This window comes from Saccopteryx bilineata, chromosome 1 (genome assembly GCF_036850765.1).
Source record: "Saccopteryx bilineata isolate mSacBil1 chromosome 1, mSacBil1_pri_phased_curated, whole genome shotgun sequence".
NCBI lineage: Eukaryota > Metazoa > Chordata > Mammalia > Chiroptera > Emballonuridae > Saccopteryx > Saccopteryx bilineata.
Window position 1 is genome coordinate 242,794,423 of NC_089490.1, and position 17,232 is coordinate 242,811,654.

The following is a 17,232-nucleotide window of genomic DNA, read 5'->3' on the forward strand; positions in this document are numbered from 1 at the left end:
AAAATTCAGTTAACCTAGCCTTTAGAAAATATCAGGACGACTTAACTGTTACTGGACGTTGTTAGGACAATAACATCCTTTAAAAAAGGCTGCAGACGAGGAATTTTCTTCTTTGTCCTTCCTGAGAGCAAGTTAATTTCATTTATGAGTTTATCATCCAAAAGAAAAACAGCTTCATTCTCCTAAGGGAAGAAATATGTGAGTCTTAAGAGCGGCCAAAAGTTCATTCATACTCTTATTCAAATTCTTCCAGAAAGAAAAGCAAACTTAAGAAAGATTGTACACCCTGGCCGGTTGGCTCAGTGGTAGAGCATCGGCCTGGCGTGCAGGAGTCCCGGGTTCGATTCCCGGCCAGGGCACACAGGAGAAGCGCCCATCTGCTTCTCACCCCGCCCCCTCTCCTTCCTCTCTGTCTCTCTCTTCCCCTGCCACAACCGAGGCTCCATTGGAGCAAAGTTGGCCCGGGCACTGAGGATGGCTCCATGGCCTCTACCTCAGGTGCTAGAATGGCTCTGGTCGCAACAGAGCGACACCCCAGATGGGCAGAGCATTGCCCCCTGGAGGGCGTGCCAGGTGGATCCTGGTCGGGCGCATGCGGGAGTCTGTCTGACTGCCTCCCCGTTTCCAACTTCAGAAAAATACACACACAAAAAAAAAAGAAAAAAAAAAAAGAAAAAGAAAGATTGTACATCATAAAATGAACAATAAGGGTTATTAGGTAACCTGAAGATGTTTTCATTCTATCTCAAAATAGTGCATTAAAATTATTGTACTTGGTAAAATGACCTAATAATGATCGTAATTCAGGTTTCTTTGAAGTTTAAAATTATAGAAGTGTCTTCCAGTTCTGTTAGCTACAACTGGGTTATCAATTTTGAATGGTAGTATGTGCAAGTTTTTAAATTATTTATTTAGATTAAAATAGATAATGCTTCTGCAACCCCCGGCTCTGACCATTTTTTCTCACCTAGAAAAAGCATGCTGTTTTGAATTAAGTTTGTCTCCACGCATTTTGCAGCAGTGGTTTTCAAAGTAGCACCTAGCCAGCAGCATCCGCATCCCGCAGACTCTGTGAGGGGTGCTCTTCTCCTACCCGGACCCGCTGAGTCAGAAACTCTGGGACAGGGCCCAGCGCTTGTTTTAACAAGATCTCCAAATGACTCTGAACCAATAGTAAAGTTCAAGAGATACCCTTCTAGAGAAGGTAAAGTAATGTATCATTTCTTACAGGAAATGATACAACACCAGATTTCTCCATTTTAATTATTATAATACATTCTAAGAGGATTTCATAGGTTTGCCTGCATTCCCTGAGGTGAGGATGCTATTCCGTGTACGCTGAGCACCGTGCTCCGGGACTGTCTGTGTACTGTGACTCATCTTTGTTTCAGACACGGGCATGCCACTGCACAAAAGTGAGCACCACATGGGCAGCAACACTCCGCTGTTCCGGAAGGAGAAGGTTTGGAAGATTAAATACTCCCTTTTGCTATATGCCATCTCCTCCTTCTTAAACATTATATGAAAAAAAAATTTTAATAAAATATTTCTTCTAGATAGAATATTTAACTTTCTAGAAAAGGTAACTTGCTCACTATAATAAAAACAAAACACAAATACAAAACTCGGTTCCACGGTGATCCTTCTAATGATGGATTTTATTTAATTTTAAATGCCATAGAACATTCTTCAGTCTTAGAGGCTAGGCACATATTAGAACTGGTGCTGATGAAAACAGAAAAACCTACCTGTCCCAACCAGGAGACCCGTGGCCAGGGTGTTTTCTGTTTGATACTTGTTGATGTCAAAACTTCTAATCTTATCTCCATGCCTGTTGAGATGTCAATAATCAATTAAGTAAAAAACATATACAGGCCTGACCTGTGGTGGCGCAGTGGGATAAAGCATCGACCTGGAAAACTGAGGTTGCTGGTTCGAAACCTTGGGCTTGCCTGGTCAAGGCACATATGGGAGTTGATGCTTCCTGCTCCTCCCCCTTCTCTCTCTCTCTCTCTCTCTCTTTCTCTCTCACTCCTCTCTCTCTAAAAATCAATAAAAAAAATATACAAGATGCTATAAAGAGCAAAAATAAAAATAAATAGCCCATAATTTTTACTGAGGATCTTAATTCAGAATTTTCATCAAGAGTTGGTGTTTTGGCCCTGGCCAGTTGGCTCAGCGGTAGAGCATTGGCCTGGCATGTGGGGGACCCGGGTTCGATTCCCGGCCAGGGCACATAGGAGAAGCACCCATTTGCTTCTCCACCCCCCTCCCTCCTTCCTCTCTGTCTCTCTCTTCCCCTCCCGCAGCCAAGGCTCCACTGGAGCAAAGATAGCCCGAACGCTGGGGATGGCTCCTTGGCCTCTGCCCCAGGCGCTAGAGTGGCTCTGGTCGTGGCAGAGCGACGCCCCGGAGGGGCAGAGCATCGCCCCCTCATGGGCAGAGTGTCACCCCTGGTGGGCGCGCCGGGTGGATCCCGGTCGAGCACATGCGGGAGTCTGTCTGTCTCTCCCCGTTTCCAGCTTCAGAAAAATAAAAGGAAAAAAAAAAAACAGTTGTTTTCCTTTTTCATCAGCTCAATTCTCTTTTTAAAGTAAGACATGGAGCCTGACCAGGTGGTGGCGCAGTGGATTGAGCGACGGACTGGGATGAGGAGGACCCAGGTTCGAGACCCTGAGGTTGCCATCTTGAGCGTGGGCTCATCTGGTTTGAGCAAAGCCCACCAGCTTGGACTCAAGGTCGCTGGCTTGAGCAAGGGGTTGCTCGGTCTGCTGAAGGCCCGTGGTCAAGGCACATGTGAGAGAGCAATCAATGAACAACTAGGGTGTCGCAAAACACAACGAAAAACTAATGATTGACGCTTCTCATCTCTCCATTCCTGTCTGTCCCTGTCTATCCCTCTCTCTGAGTCTTCTCTCTGTCTCTGTAAAAAAAAAAAAAATTCAATGAGCAAAGACATGGACAACGCATTCAGTATCTCATATCTTGAACCATCAGACAAGTGTGGTTGCTTTTTTGACAAGTTATCACTGAGATGATGAGGGTAAACAAGAACTAGGAAAACAGCCTGAAAATGCAGCTTCTACGTGATGTGCCTTTCTCGGTGATTCCAAAAACGGCCACACGCTATCTCCATCCCACGGGCTCCTCTTCCACTGTGACTTAGCCAGGGGTCCCCAAACTTTTTACACAGGGGGCCAGTTCACTGTCCCTCAGACTGTTGGAGGGCCGCCACATACAGTGCTCCTCTCACTGACCTCCAATGAAAGAGGTGCCCCTTCCAGAAGTGCGGTGGGGGACGGATAAATGGCCTCAGGTGTCCGCATGCAGCCCGCAAGCCGTAGTTTGGGGATGCCTGACCCTGCTCTCACAGACCACTTCCCTGATCCATGCCTTTTCCCTTGAAATTGGAAAGGATTGTGACTATTTTCGCCATGAATAAAATGGAAGTGATGCTGTGCATTCTCCAAGGCTAGATCACAAAAGGCAATACAGCTTCCACCACACTCCCAGGAATAATCACCCTTAAAGCCTTTGGTTACCACGGAAGCAAACTGTCCAAACTAGCCCACACAGAAACGAAGCTCTGAGCGAACAGGAAGAGGAGATGCCTAGCAAGCCCCGTGCTGGGTGTGGGGACAGTCACAAGGAGGCCAGCACAGTCCGTGAGATCTCGCGCAGGGGAGGAGAGCATGATCTTGGGCGAAGGTCCATTCCTGGGAGAATCCGAGAGGATACCCATACTGGGCCGACCGGGCACAGAGCACTGCATTTTAAGCTTAGTGAGGACATAGACGCCATCCTAAAAGGGATCCCACTGACCAAACTGAAGACCAATTATAGTCATGAATTTAAAATCCATTAAACAAAATAGGAAACTGATTTGATACAATTATAAAAAAGTAAATAAATTGAACATTTGGTGAAAATGGCGTATTCGCATTGTCTCAAACTTTACAATGAAGAAGCCAGGCAAACTCCATGTAATCCACTGATCAAAATGGAAATGATCAGCCTGACCAGGTGGTGGCGCAGTGGATAGAGCGTCGGACAGGGATGCAGAAGGACCCAGGTTCGAGACCCCGGGGTTGCCAGCTTGAGCGCAGGCTCATCTGGCTTGAGCAAAAAAAAAAAAAAAAGCTCACTAGCATGGACCCAAGGTCAAGGTCACTGGCTCGAGTGGGGGGGGGGGTTACTCAGCCTGCTGAAGTCCCGTGGTCATGGCACATATGAGAGAGCAATCAATGAACAACTAAGGTCTCGCAATGAAAAAAACTGATGATTGATGCTTCTCGTCTCTCCCCGTTTCTGTCTGTCCCTATCTATCTCTCTATCTGACTCTCTCTCTGTCCCTGTAAAAAAAAAAAAAAATGGAAATGATCAGCCTGACCAGGCGGTGGCACAATGGATAGAGCATCAGCCTAGGACACTGAGGACCCAGGTTTGAAACCATGAGGTTACTGGCTTGAGCAAGGGCTCACCAGCTTGAGCACGGGTACGCTGGTTTGAGCAGAGGACATTGACATGACCCCATGGTCCCTGGCTTGAGCCCCAAAGGTCACTGGCTTGAGCCCATGGTCACTGGCTTGAGCCCAAGGTCGCTGGCTCAGCTGGAGCCCCCCTCCACCACTACCCTTTAAAGGCACAAATGAGAAAGCAACTAATGAACAATTAAGGTGCCACAACTACAGGTAGATGTTTCTCATCTCTCTCCCTTCCTTTCTGTCTGTCCCTGTCTCCCTCTCTCACACACACACACAAAAGAAAATGATCAGAAATGGGATGAATGGAAATCATGTGCCACCTAACAGGCATATGAGAAAAGTACCTGTGCCACATGTTAAAGATATGTAACTTTAATCACAAGGAAGGAGCAGACGAACCCAAATGGGAGGACATTCTACAAAATAATTGATCTGTAATCTTCAAAATGCCAAGGTTATGAAAGTCAAGAAAAGATTGGTAAACTGGTCCCAAACAGAAAACCTGACAATTTAATGCAATGAGTAATTGTAGATGTTATCTCTTCATGATAAAGGACATTGGACAACAGGAAAACCTGAATAGGAAGAAAAACTGAGAATCAGATGCTTGCAATGTGTAATGTTCATTTTCTGATTTTGATAGTTATCCTGCAGTTATGCAGGTGAATGTCTTTGTTTGTAGAAAATATACACTCAAATTCATGGCTAAGGGAACATCAGTTTGTCACTCTCAAATGATTCATGAAAAAAGTTCTCTGTATATAAGCAGGTGTCCTATAAGTCAGTGACTATAATGAATTAATTATTTTTTCATTTTATTTATTTATTTATTTAATTTTTTAGAGACAGAGAGAGAGATTCAGAGAGAGGGATAGACAGGGACAGACAGAACGGAGAGATGAGAAGCATCAATCATTAGTTTTTCGTTGCGTGTTGCAACACCTTAGTTGTTCACTGATTGCTTTCTCATATGTGCCTTGACCGCGGGCCTTCAGCAGACCGAGTAACCCCTTGCTCCAGCCAGCGATCTTGGACTCAAGCCCGTGAGCTTTTGCTCAAACCAGATGAGCCTGCGCTTAAGCTGGCGATCTCAGGGTCTCGAACCTGGGTCTTCTGCATCCCAGTCCAACGCTCTATCCATTGCACCACTGCCTGATCAGACTATGATGAATTAATTAAAATAAATTTATTTTAATCGTAAAACCTGGAACAATGATAGCATTTGGTCATTGGCCTGGGCTATATTCCATCATAGCCTTATTCTTCCTTGTTCTTTAAAAAAAAAAAATTCTATCTTTTTTATTCTATTTAGTTTAGGATATACAAAAAGTTGAATTTAATATGTTGATCCCATAGTTAAGAAAATATCTGATATTTTAAAATAAAATTAGCTTTAAAAAACTATTCAAGTACAGTCGGGATGACCTATTAAGATGCTAGCCATTCTCATATTTTATATTATAACATTGTTTCTCAATTGCTCAAAACCCTAATATTCTAGATGACTACTTCCTTAGACAGTATTTCTTTTTAAAAACTTTATATATGAAAATTATAAATAAGAAATTCCCTGAACCAGCTAACCAAGTGCAAGAGTAATGAGAGCATTAAGAAAGCATCATTTGCAGCTCCTAATAAAGCAGCAGGTCTAGCCCAACAGTATCAGTGGCCGCTAAAGCTATCAGGTGAGCCCTGGCCGGTTGGCTCAGCGGTAGAGCGTCGGCCTAGCGTGCGGAGGACCAGGGTTCGATTCCCGGCCAGGGCACACAGGAGAAGCGCCCATTTGCTTCTCCACCCCTCCGCCACGCTTTCCTCTCTGTCTCTCTCGTCCCCTCCCGCAGCCGAGGCTCCATTGGAGCAAAGATGGCCCGGGCGCTGGGGATGGCTCTGTGGCCTCTGCCCCAGGCGCTAGAGTGGCTCTGGTCGCAACATGGCGACGCCCAGGATGGGCAGAGCATCGCCCATGGTGGGCGTGCCGGGTGGATCCCGGTCGGGCGCATGCGGGAGTCTGACTGTCTCTCCCTGTTTCCAGCTTCAGAAAAATGAAAATAAAATAAAATAAAATAAAGCTATCAGGTGAAAGGAGACGGGGAACTTTATAAGAGGTGTATTGATAGGCCCTAAGCCCACATATCAATCTTAAAATTACTATCTGTGAAACAAAGACATGATATTCCTCCTGATATGATGCTACATAGATATAAAGTCCACAGAACTTATGAAATATTCTTACAAAAAAAAGATTAAAAACTGAACCATGAATCTAACCACTAGTTAACAAAACAAAAACAAAGAAAATAAAGAAACATACTTAAAACTTCAAGAGAATAAAGTCAATATACTATAACAGTTGACATAATTGGAATAGGAACTATAGCACATAGATAAAGTAATGTAATCAGTGCTAAATTTCCTGAACTTGCTAACTGTACTTGTTTATGTAAAAGAATACCATCGCTCTTAGGAAATGCATATGGTATTAAGAATTATGGCAGAAGAAGGGATGACGTTATGCACACTCTCTCAAATCATTCAGAAAGAATCTATAAGTGTACTGGTATAAAGAAAAGGATAGCCTGATCGTGGTGGTGCAGGGGATAAGAGTGTTGGTCTGGGACACAGAGGTCCCAGGTTTGAAACCCCAAGGTTGCCAGCTTCACTGCAGGTTCACCAGCTTGAAAGCTGAATCATCTTCATGACCCCATGGTCGCTGGCTTGAGCCCAAAGGTCACTGGCTTGAAGCCCAAGGTTGCTGGCTTCAAGCAAGGGGTCACTGGCTCCACTTAAGGCCTTCCACGCCCCTCCCCTCCAGTCCCCTCAGGGCACATATAAGAAGCAATCAATAAATAACCAAAGTGGGGCCCTGGCCAGTTGGCTCAGCGGTAGAACGTCGGCCTGGCGTGCGGGGGACCCGGGTTCGATTTCCGGCCAGGGCACATAGGAGAAGCGCCCATTTGCTTCTCCACCCCACCCCCTCCTTCCTCTCTGTCTCTCTCTTCCCCTCCCGCAGCCAAGGCTCCATTGGAGCAAAGATGGCCCGGGCGCTGGGGATGGCTCCTTGGCCTCTACCCCAGGCGCTAGAGTGGCTCTGGTCTCGGCAGAGCGACCCCCCGGAGGGGCAGAGCATCGCCCCCTGGTGGGCAGGGCGTCGCCCCTGGTGGGTGTGCCGGGTGGATCCCGGTCGGGGGCATGCGGGAGTCTATCTGACTGTCTCTCCCCATTTCCAGCTTCAGAAAAATACCAAAATAAATAAATAAATAAATAAAATAACAAAAGTGGCCCTGGCGTGCAGGAGTCCCAGGTTTGATTCCTGGCCAGGGCACAAAGGAGAAGCGCCCATCTGCTTCTCCACCCCTCCCCCTCTCCTTCATCTCTGTCTCTCTCTTCCCCTCTTGCAGCCGAGGCTCCATTGGAGCAAAGATGGCCCGGGTGCTGAGGATGGCTCTGTGGCCTCTGCCTCAGGCGCTAGGATGGCTCTGGATGCAACAGAGCAAAGCCCCAGAGGGGCAGAACATCGCCCCCTGGTGGGCATGCCCGGTGGATCCCGGTTGGGCACGTGTGGGAGTCTGTCTGACTGCCTCCTCGTTTCCAGCTTCGGAAAAATGAAAATAAATAAATAAATAACCAAAGTGAAGCAACTATGAGTTGATGTTTCTTATTCTCTCTCCTCCCTCTCTCTTTCTGTCTCTTAAAAAATTATTAATGTTACTTTGGTGATATGTGGTAATTCTATTATGGTTTTCTGGTGTTTTTTTAAAGATTTTATTTATTGATTTTACAGAAAGAGGAGCGTGGGGGGACGAGAAGTAGTTGCTTCACTGTATCTGTTCATCGGTTGCTTGTCCTGTGTCTTGAACCCAGGACTTCAGCATTCCAGGAGGGTGTTCTATCCACTGTGCAACCACAGCCAGGCTATTTATTGATTTTACAGAGAGAGGAGGGCGGGAATAACAATAAGTATCAATTCATAGTTGCTTCACTTGAGTTTTTCATTGATTGCTTGTCCTATGTGTCCTGACCCACAAGCCCAGGGTTTCGAAGGGCCAACCTCAGTGTTCCAGGTGGATCCACTGCGCCACCACAGGCCAGGATGGTGTTTTTTTAAAAAGGGTCCTTAATCTCTCCTAGATATGGGCTACAGTATATACTTAAGTATTTATGCCAGAGATTTGCTTTTAAATATTCCAGATCTATACTAAGAGATAAGTTTTGCAACTAAAATGTAAAGAATAAAAAGGTAGCTCAAGATGACTGAGCCCTAGAGGATTTGGTAGTTTTCACCGCCTGTTTTGTGGCAAAGATTATTTCTGCTACTGATCTGGCACTCAAAACGGTAATGCTCCAGACAATAACAGATATCGCCACAATATATTCGTTAATAGAAGAATACATAAAAGCAACTTGATCACACTGACAAAACATGTTAGGAGACGGAAATACACTAAAAGTACCTTTATTTAAAACCCACGGGCCAATGCAATTTAAAAGACAATAATCCAAGTTCCTCTGCGGTTTCCACCACACGCGTGTCTAAGAAATCACGTCCCTTCCTCAGTGTTCAAAGAAGAAATCACCCACTAAAGCCAAACGGGAGTTTCCCCACGACAATGTCGCGCAGGTCCCCCCAGCTCCTGCGAGGTTTCCTCCCGAGCCCGCGGAGGGGGCTGGGCCGGGGGCCAGTCCCAGCGCCCACCGGGGACAGGACAGGATGCTGCGGCAGGAGGGCAGGGCCAAGGCGGCTGCGGAGGCCCAGGAGGCGGGAAGGCCTGCGCGGGGCAGAAGGGAAGGACGGGGTGCTGGGAGCGGCGGGGGGCAGCGGGGATGGGCACGGGCGGACATGCAGGACGGGAGGGGGATCGGGACCGAGGAGCGCCGCCCCGCGGCGTGGGAGGCGGTGGGGCCGTGCGGCAGGAACCTGCGGCCGGGGACCTGCGGGAAGTTACCTCGGCCGGCCGGGCTGGGCCCTCCGGGGCGGGGATGGCGCGGCGATGCCGAAGGCCAAGCGGGCGGCGCGGCCGGGGAGGCGGGGGACGACGGCTGCGGGCCCCGCGGGCCGCCTGGACGCGAGCCGACGCCCTGGCGACGGCGGCGGCGGGCGGGAGGGGACTCGAGCGCCGCCAGGGCGCCTGCTCCGAGCCGGCGAGGGGCGCGGGCGGGAGCTGCCCCGCTCCGCCTCCCCCTCCGCCCGCCCGGCCCGCCCCCCGCCTCCTCCCCGCGCCGCGACTTCTGTTCCAGCCGATTGTCCCTCCCCGCTCCAGATGCTCCCCGCCCCTCCTGCCCGCCGCCCCCCCGCGTAGTCCCCTCCTCCTTCCTGTTCTCCCTGCTCTCCCCGCTCCCGGCGCCCACCGCCTCTCCCCACCTGCCCCCTCTCGCTTCCCCACCGTGCTCTCGGTGCTCCCCGCTTCGCCTCCCCCGCGTCTCCTGGACTTGGGCGGGTCCTTGTTTGCACTCACCGGGCGTGTGTCAGACTCACCGCGCGCGGTGCCGCGCTTCACAGGAGACCGTCTCATAAGCGACTGCTCTGTAACTCAGGGGCTGTCACTCCTCTAGTGGAGGTTGTCACGGACCCTAAAGTGAGGGGCTCGTACACTGCCCCCCAAGCGGATCGGATGGGCAACTTAAAGCACTGAGGACACCATGTGCGTTTTTGCAACCCTGGTGACTTGTTTGGTCATTGCACTGTGTTCACTTTCTTCGCCCCCGGCCTGGTCCAGCCCTCCGACTGGGAACGGGTCACGAACAAGCCGCTGTACGGGGTTTGGCCTGGAAAAGCATGTTTCTGTAGCTTAAATTTGTATGTCTCCTCTTCACGTGTTGATGTCACTGGCCCTGGTGTTTGAAGGCATTCGACTTGTTTCCCTTGGCTAGGATCTTACAGCCTCTCAAATGAAGAGCTATCATCTTAGTAAGCAAAGGATACAGGGCGGGAGGGTTTCCTGAAACATCAAGAACTACACCTGGCCCTCTGTTTGTGTGTCGGATTAGGGCAGCCTGGATCCTAGCAACTCAGCACTGTTATCTCAAAGGTTAGAGAAGTGAGATGCTTCAAATTCACCCGAAGTCACGAACAGTTTACATAAATCCTACTGGAGTCAGCACAAAAAGCCCCAGGCAGAAAAATTCAGGCCCTGGCGGGATAGCTAGGTTGGTAGAGCAGTGATCCCCAACCTTTTTTGGGCCACAGACCGGTTTAATGTCAGAAAATATTTTCACGGACCAGCCTTTAGGGTGGGATGGATAAATGTATATATCTCGTGACCAAGACAAGCATCAAGACTGAGTCTTAGATGGATGTAACAGAGGGAATCTGGTCATTTTTTAAAAATAAAACCGTTCAGACTTAAATATAAATAAAACGGAAATAATGAAAGTTATTTATTCTTTCTCTGTGGATCGGTACCAAATGGCCCATGGACCGGTACTGGTCCGCGGCCCAGGGATTGGGGACCACTGGGTTAGAGCATCTGGGAAACGCAGAGTATGCTGGTTGGATCCCTGGTCAGGGGCACATAGAGGAAGGATCAATCAGTGTTCCTGTCTAACTGGCTGATTAGGATGTATGGCCATAAGACCTAGAGGATGGGTGTCATTGTGGAGTTAACTGTTCCATACATTATCTTTTTTTTTTTTTTTTTTTTTTTTTTTAGAAAATTAAATTCAATAGGGCAACATTGATCAATAAAAGTACATAGGTTTCAGGTTAACATCTTTATAGCATTGAACTGTTGTTGATTGTGTTGTGAGCCCATCACCCAAACATTTTCTTATTCTTTAAGTTTTATGGAAAGAACTACAATTTGCTAAAAATTATTGAATGTCGCCTGACCAGGGGGTGGTGCAGTGGATAGAGCGTCGGACTGGGATGCGGAAGAGCCAGGTTCAAGACCTCGAGGTTGCCAGCTTAAGCGTAGGCTCATCTGGTTTGAGCAAAAGCTCACCGGCTTGAGCCCAAGGTCCCTGGCTCGAGCAAGGGGTTTCTTGGTCTGCTGAAGGCCCGCGGTCAAGGCACATATGAGAAAGCAATCAATGAACAACTAAGGTGTTGCAACACGCAATGAAAAACTAATGATTGATGCTTCTCATCTCTCCATTCCTGTCTGTCTGTCCCTGTCTATCCCTCTCTCTGACTCTCTCTCTCTGTCTCAAAAAAAAAAAAAATTATTGACTGTCTATAATGTGTGAGACACTGTTAGGTATAAAGAGGGGAAGACAATATCATTCCTATTTAAAAGATTTATAGTGTGCAGACTGTACTTTCTTCATCTTAGAGATGGGGAGGTCACAAATATCTAAGCTAGGTTTTAAGTGGAGAACAATTCAACTTGAAGCACATGCATTTGATGGTGCCTTTGGACTTCTTCCAGATGGGACTATCTAGTGAACAATTAGATACATGTTTCAGAACCCCAAAGGGAGGACTGTAGATATAGATAACATTGGGGATCAAAATTTTTGTTGCATCCACAAAAACACTTATTCTTACCTAATTCGAGTGTGCTGATCTCAAATCTGACATTAGTTTTTCTCTGTAAGCTACAGTCTCTTTGCAATTCAAGATTTTAGGTTTTTATCTTATAGTAAAAAATTTTTTTTAATTTTTATTTATTTATTTTTTTACAGAGACAGAGAGTGAGTCAGAGAGAGGGACAGACAGGGACAGACAGACAGGAACAGAGAGAGATGAGAAGCATCAATCATTAGTTTTTCATTGCGCATTGCAACACCTTAGTTGTTCATTGATTGCTTTCTCACATGTACCTTGACCACAGGCCTTCAGCAGACCGAGTAACCCCTTGCTGGAGCCAGCGACCCTGGGTTCAAGCTGGTGGGCTTTTCCTCAAACCAGATGAACCCGCACTCAAGCTGGCGACCTCGGGGTCTCGAACCTCAGTCCTCCGCATCCCAGTCCGACGCTCTATCCACTGCGCCACTGCCTGGTCAGGCTTATAGTAAAATTTTTAACATTTAGTTTAACATAATGAAGTAGATGTCTTCTTGGGCATCATCTTTGTGAAAATATAATAATTTATATAATGCAGTAAATACACTGAAAGATATGACTGCATCAAAATATGTCTACAATTTCAAAATAGAACATATTAAAACACTTATTTTAATCATAAAATTTGTGCAAAACTTATTTAAATTCTATTCAGGCAAAAATTTGTGTTTGTAGCTCTTGCGTTTGTGTACTTGTTGAAGACGATCTCATTTGATGCTCCAGCAGTAGTCTGCTCATCACTAATAGCTCCAAGATTTTCGGGAAACTTATCAAGGTGACTGTTCAGGAAGTGAATCTTAATGTTCATGTTACAGCCAATGTCACAGAAAGCCAACAGCATCCTTTGAACCAGAAGTTCATAGTTTTCTGCTTTTTTGTTGCCAAGGAAGTTCTTTGTAACTGCCACAAATGACTGCCATGCTGCTTTCTCCTCCTTATTCATCTTCCTGGCAAATTCTTCGTCACATGTAAGGGTTTGAATTTGAGGTCCATCGAATACATCTGCTTTTATCTTCTCGAAACGCAAGGCAGGAAAAGCAGAAATAATATGTTGAAAGCATTCACTTTCTCTATTCAAAGCACGAACAAATTGCTTCATTAAGCCAAGTTTGATGTGAAGCGGGGAAAAAATGATCCTGTCTCAATTAACTACAGGTTCATTCACAATATTTTGCATCCCTACTTCCAGAGCTTCACGTTTCGGCCACTCCTTCTGTGTCTAGTGTTTCTTCTGAGCTCGGCTGTCCCACAAACACAGAAAGCAAGGATACTTCGTGAAACCTCTCTGTTGTCCTAGCAGGAAATTTATCATTTTAAGATCCACACAAATGATCCAGTTATGCTCCTCATACTTCAGAAAGTTGAGGACAATTTTTATGTCATTATAATCTTCTCGCAGATGAGTTGATTAACCAGTTGGAACCGCTGCATAAACATTACCCTTGTGTAGGAGAACACATTTCAGAATCTGTTTAGAGCTGTCAAGAAATAGCCGCCATTCTGTTGGACTGTAAGTGATAATACCTAGCTGGCTGAGAAGACTACTGATATCATGACAGTAAACAAAGTGTTTGTCTTCAGGAAAAAAGTCCACAAAAATTTGTTCACACTTCCTGAAATGGGATACTTTAGCTGACTGGTGAAGTACATTCTTTTCTTGAAGGCTGGAGGCTAATAACTCGGCTGCTTTCTTTGAGGCCCAAATCTCTTACTAGGTCATTCAGTTCGGGTTGGCTAAACTGCTGAGGGGTTAATGACTGCTTGGCATCAGAAGAAGACCCTTCAGACTCTACAACCATTTCCTCATGCATCTTATCAAAATACACTTGATCACCATGTTCACTTTGTCCTTAGCAGGAATAAGACCATTGAAAACTGGAACCGGGAGTGTCTCAGAGTATGGGATAGGTCGTATTGCTGAAGGAATATTAGGATATGCGATCATATGCTGTTTTTTTCTTGCTGATGCCCTTTGTATGGATCAGACAGAAATAACAGTCACTGCTGTGGTCCTTAGGTTCACGCCAAACCATGGGAATACCAAAAGGCACTCCTTTGTGTTTTCCTTTTGTCCAGTCACAAAGCATTTTCTTACAATTATGACACACAATATGAGGAGCCTAATTCTTGTCTTGATCGCCAAGGGGAACTTGAAAATAGGCAATATAAGCATGTGTCACAAATGATGAAATATTGTGCCTTTGACGTTGAAGTGTGTAAGTAACAGCCACAAATATAACAGAAGGTGTCAGGACTGTTCTTACATTTACGCCTACTTGAAGAAGCCATGATTCAATCTTAAAACAAAATAAGAGGGTGTTTTTTTATCATATAATAATTTTTTACATTTAAAAATACAATTATGTAAAAGTAATGTTTGTAAAACATTAATTGCCTCGTGGTTATGTTCAATCCAAGAGTCGAAATTTAACTCCAATTTAAAAAACAATGCATACCATTAACTGTAAGAAAAGAAATTAAAATTGCATAAAAACTAGAGTATGCACCAAAAAACAGATTTCAGATTTGGAATCAGCGATGCAGAAATATATAGAAACACTTCTAAAACCTCATGCAACAGAAAATGAAAAAAAAAAATTGTTCCCTAGTGTTATGTAAGCTACGTATCAGTTTCTCCTTCAGCCTGCACTTTTTTAAAAGCTCATCTCTCTTTAATATATACTGCTGAAAAAGAGTTTAGTGGAGAATCCCAATTCTTTTTTTTTTTTAGGTTTTTAAAACAAATTTATTGGTTTTTTTTTTTCCTTTTTTTTTTTTTTTTGTATTCTTCCAAAGCCGGAAACGGGGAGAGACAGACAGACTCCTGCATGCACCCGACCGGGATCCACCCGGCACGCCCACCAGGGGGCGACGCTCTGCCCACCAGGGGGCGATGCTCTGCCCCTCAGGGGTGTCGCTCTGCTGCGACCAGAGCCACTCCAGTGCCTGGGGCAGAGGCCAAAGAGCCATCCCCAGCGCCTGGGCCATCTTTGCTCCAGTGGAGCCTTGCTGCGGGAGGGGAAGAGAGAGACAGAGAGGGAGGAGAGGGGGAGGGGTGGAGAAGCAGATGGGCGCTTCTCCTGTGTGCCCTGGCCAGGAATCAAACCTGGGACTCCTGCACGCCAGGCTGACGCTCTACCACTGAGCAAACCGGCCAGGGCAATTTATTGCTTTTTATAGAGAGGAGAGAAAAAGGGGAAGGAGGAGCAGGAAGCATCAACTCATAGTAGTTCCTTCTTGTATGTGCTTTGATATGGCAATGTTCAAGTTTGACGCTTTATCCACTGCGCCACCACCAGGTCAGGCAAGAATACCATGCCCATCCTTACGAGAATGTGAGAGGGATGAAATAGAAGATAATTCGAACTCAAGTAAAAATAAGCCTGATAATTCCCCATCAGATCTGGTGTTTTGTAGTTATAGTGCCAGATTTATAACTGAGGTCTTTTGGTAGCAACTAATAAAATCACATCTGACTTTAGCTTGAGCAAGAGAGGAAATGTATTGTCGAGAATCTGGTGTATCCCACAGTATCGAGGGAATGTTCTCAACCAATTTTTGGGAGACAGGAACCAGGAGAGACTGTTGTCCTATAGAGACATCTGTGCTGATGAAATGTTGTTTGCTCTGACCAGTATGGTAGCCATAAGCTACAAATGATATTAAGTGCCTGGAATGTAGCTAGAGCAACTGAGACACTAAATTTCTTATTTCCCAGAAATTCAAACAGCCACATGTGGCTCGTTTCCTATATTGTACAGTGCAGCTTCAAAGCTTTGCCATTAACGTGACTGAGCTGCAGTTAGTCTCAGCTCTGTCTCAGTTCAAAACTGCAAATCTCTTGGGAGGAACATACAAATGATGCCGTTTGGGTGAGAGATTCACTCCTGGATCAATCAGGTATGACTAGGATCACCTAGTACAGAAATGGCTGCTGAGGGCTTGTCTTTGTTTCTGAGTCCATTCTTTCTCCACAAGGGAGTCATGATAAGATGAGGTCTGTGATAAGATGGAGTGGTGAATCATTTAGATGAGGCTGCAGTGTCAGAACATCCATGGCCTAAAGAACATAAGACGCTTATTTCTCTCTTGTGCAACTTTTATAAGGTGAGTGATTCAATTTGGTGGAGTCGCTGTGCTCCACAGTCATTCAGAGATATTCTTTTGAGATCCTTGCTCTGTCATCTAGCATCTTTTTGCATAGTCAAGACAGTCACAGTGGCTTCCAGCCAGAGGAAAGAGGTAAAGGGATCTTGCCCCCAGTCTCAAGACCTGGGCTCAGAAATAACCCATTTCTGCTTAAGCTGCATGGGACAGAACTTAATCCCGTGGTCACATCTAACTGCAGGGAGGCTGGGAAATGTGCATTAGTAATGGCAATTAGTTTTTAGCACAAGTGGTTAGAATATACATACATACATACATACAAACAATCATCTATCTCCTCACCAACTTGTGATATCCTTAAAGGCAGAAAATATATATGTAATAAAATCTTGAAATGAGTAGAGTATGTTCTCCAAATATATTTTTTCAAATGTTTTGGCTATCCTAGGTCCTCTCATTCCTGTATGTATTTTAAAATCAGTTTGTCAATCTCTATAAAAAGTCTGCTGGAATTCTGCTTGGACTTGTACCAAATCTATGTATCAATGTGTTAACAAGTTGTCTTTCAATTAGTGAGCACTATATGTCTCTCATATTTAGGGTTTAATTTTTCCAGCACTGTTTTGTAGTTTGCATTGTAAAGGTGTTACCACTTTATTTTTTAAAAAAGCCTTAAATTGCTTTTTCATGTTATTTTAAATATTTGAGTAAGTCCACATTTATGTCTGTTTTTCCAACTTGTCTTACATTTCATTTGCCAAATTGCACTGGGCTCCAATATTATGTTGATAGAAACATCCATATTTTTTCCTCAACTTTAAAAAGAAAGTGGTTAGTTTTCCAGCATTAGATGTGATTTGGCTATACGTTTTTCATAGAGGTCTTTACTGGGCTGAGAAGTTCCCTTTATTTCCAGTTTGCTGAGAATTGATTGTGATGTGCTTTGGTGTGATTTTGTTTTTCTAGCTTTGGGTTCACTGAGCTTTAGTGATGGGTTTTTAGTTTTCATCAAAATGAGTGGTAAGCAAATCTAGTACACTCATGTGTGCCTAGTATGATTCAGTTTTGAATACACCTTTTTCATGTTTGACAAACTTTAAAAAAAATTTTTTTAAATTGATTTTAGAGGGAGACAGAAAC

General features: G+C 45.3%; 1 protein-coding gene across 3 annotated transcripts in view; it reads right to left on the bottom strand.

Moving 5' to 3' along the window:
- Positions 1 to 9,642, bottom strand: part of CPLANE1 (ciliogenesis and planar polarity effector complex subunit 1) — a 113,318-nt gene extending 103,676 nt beyond the window's left edge. For all 3 annotated transcript variants that reach the window (XM_066239964.1, XM_066239956.1, XM_066239948.1), the window contains exons 1-3: positions 9,428 to 9,642; positions 1,749 to 1,831; positions 47 to 182 (exon numbers count right to left, since the gene is read on the bottom strand). In XM_066239964.1, the coding sequence (XP_066096061.1) occupies positions 47 to 182; positions 1,749 to 1,829 (217 nt within the window). In that variant the 5' untranslated portion in view covers positions 1,830 to 1,831; positions 9,428 to 9,642. The remainder of the gene's footprint in view (positions 1 to 46; positions 183 to 1,748; positions 1,832 to 9,427) is intronic.
- Between the last annotated feature and the right edge of the window lie 7,590 nt (positions 9,643 to 17,232).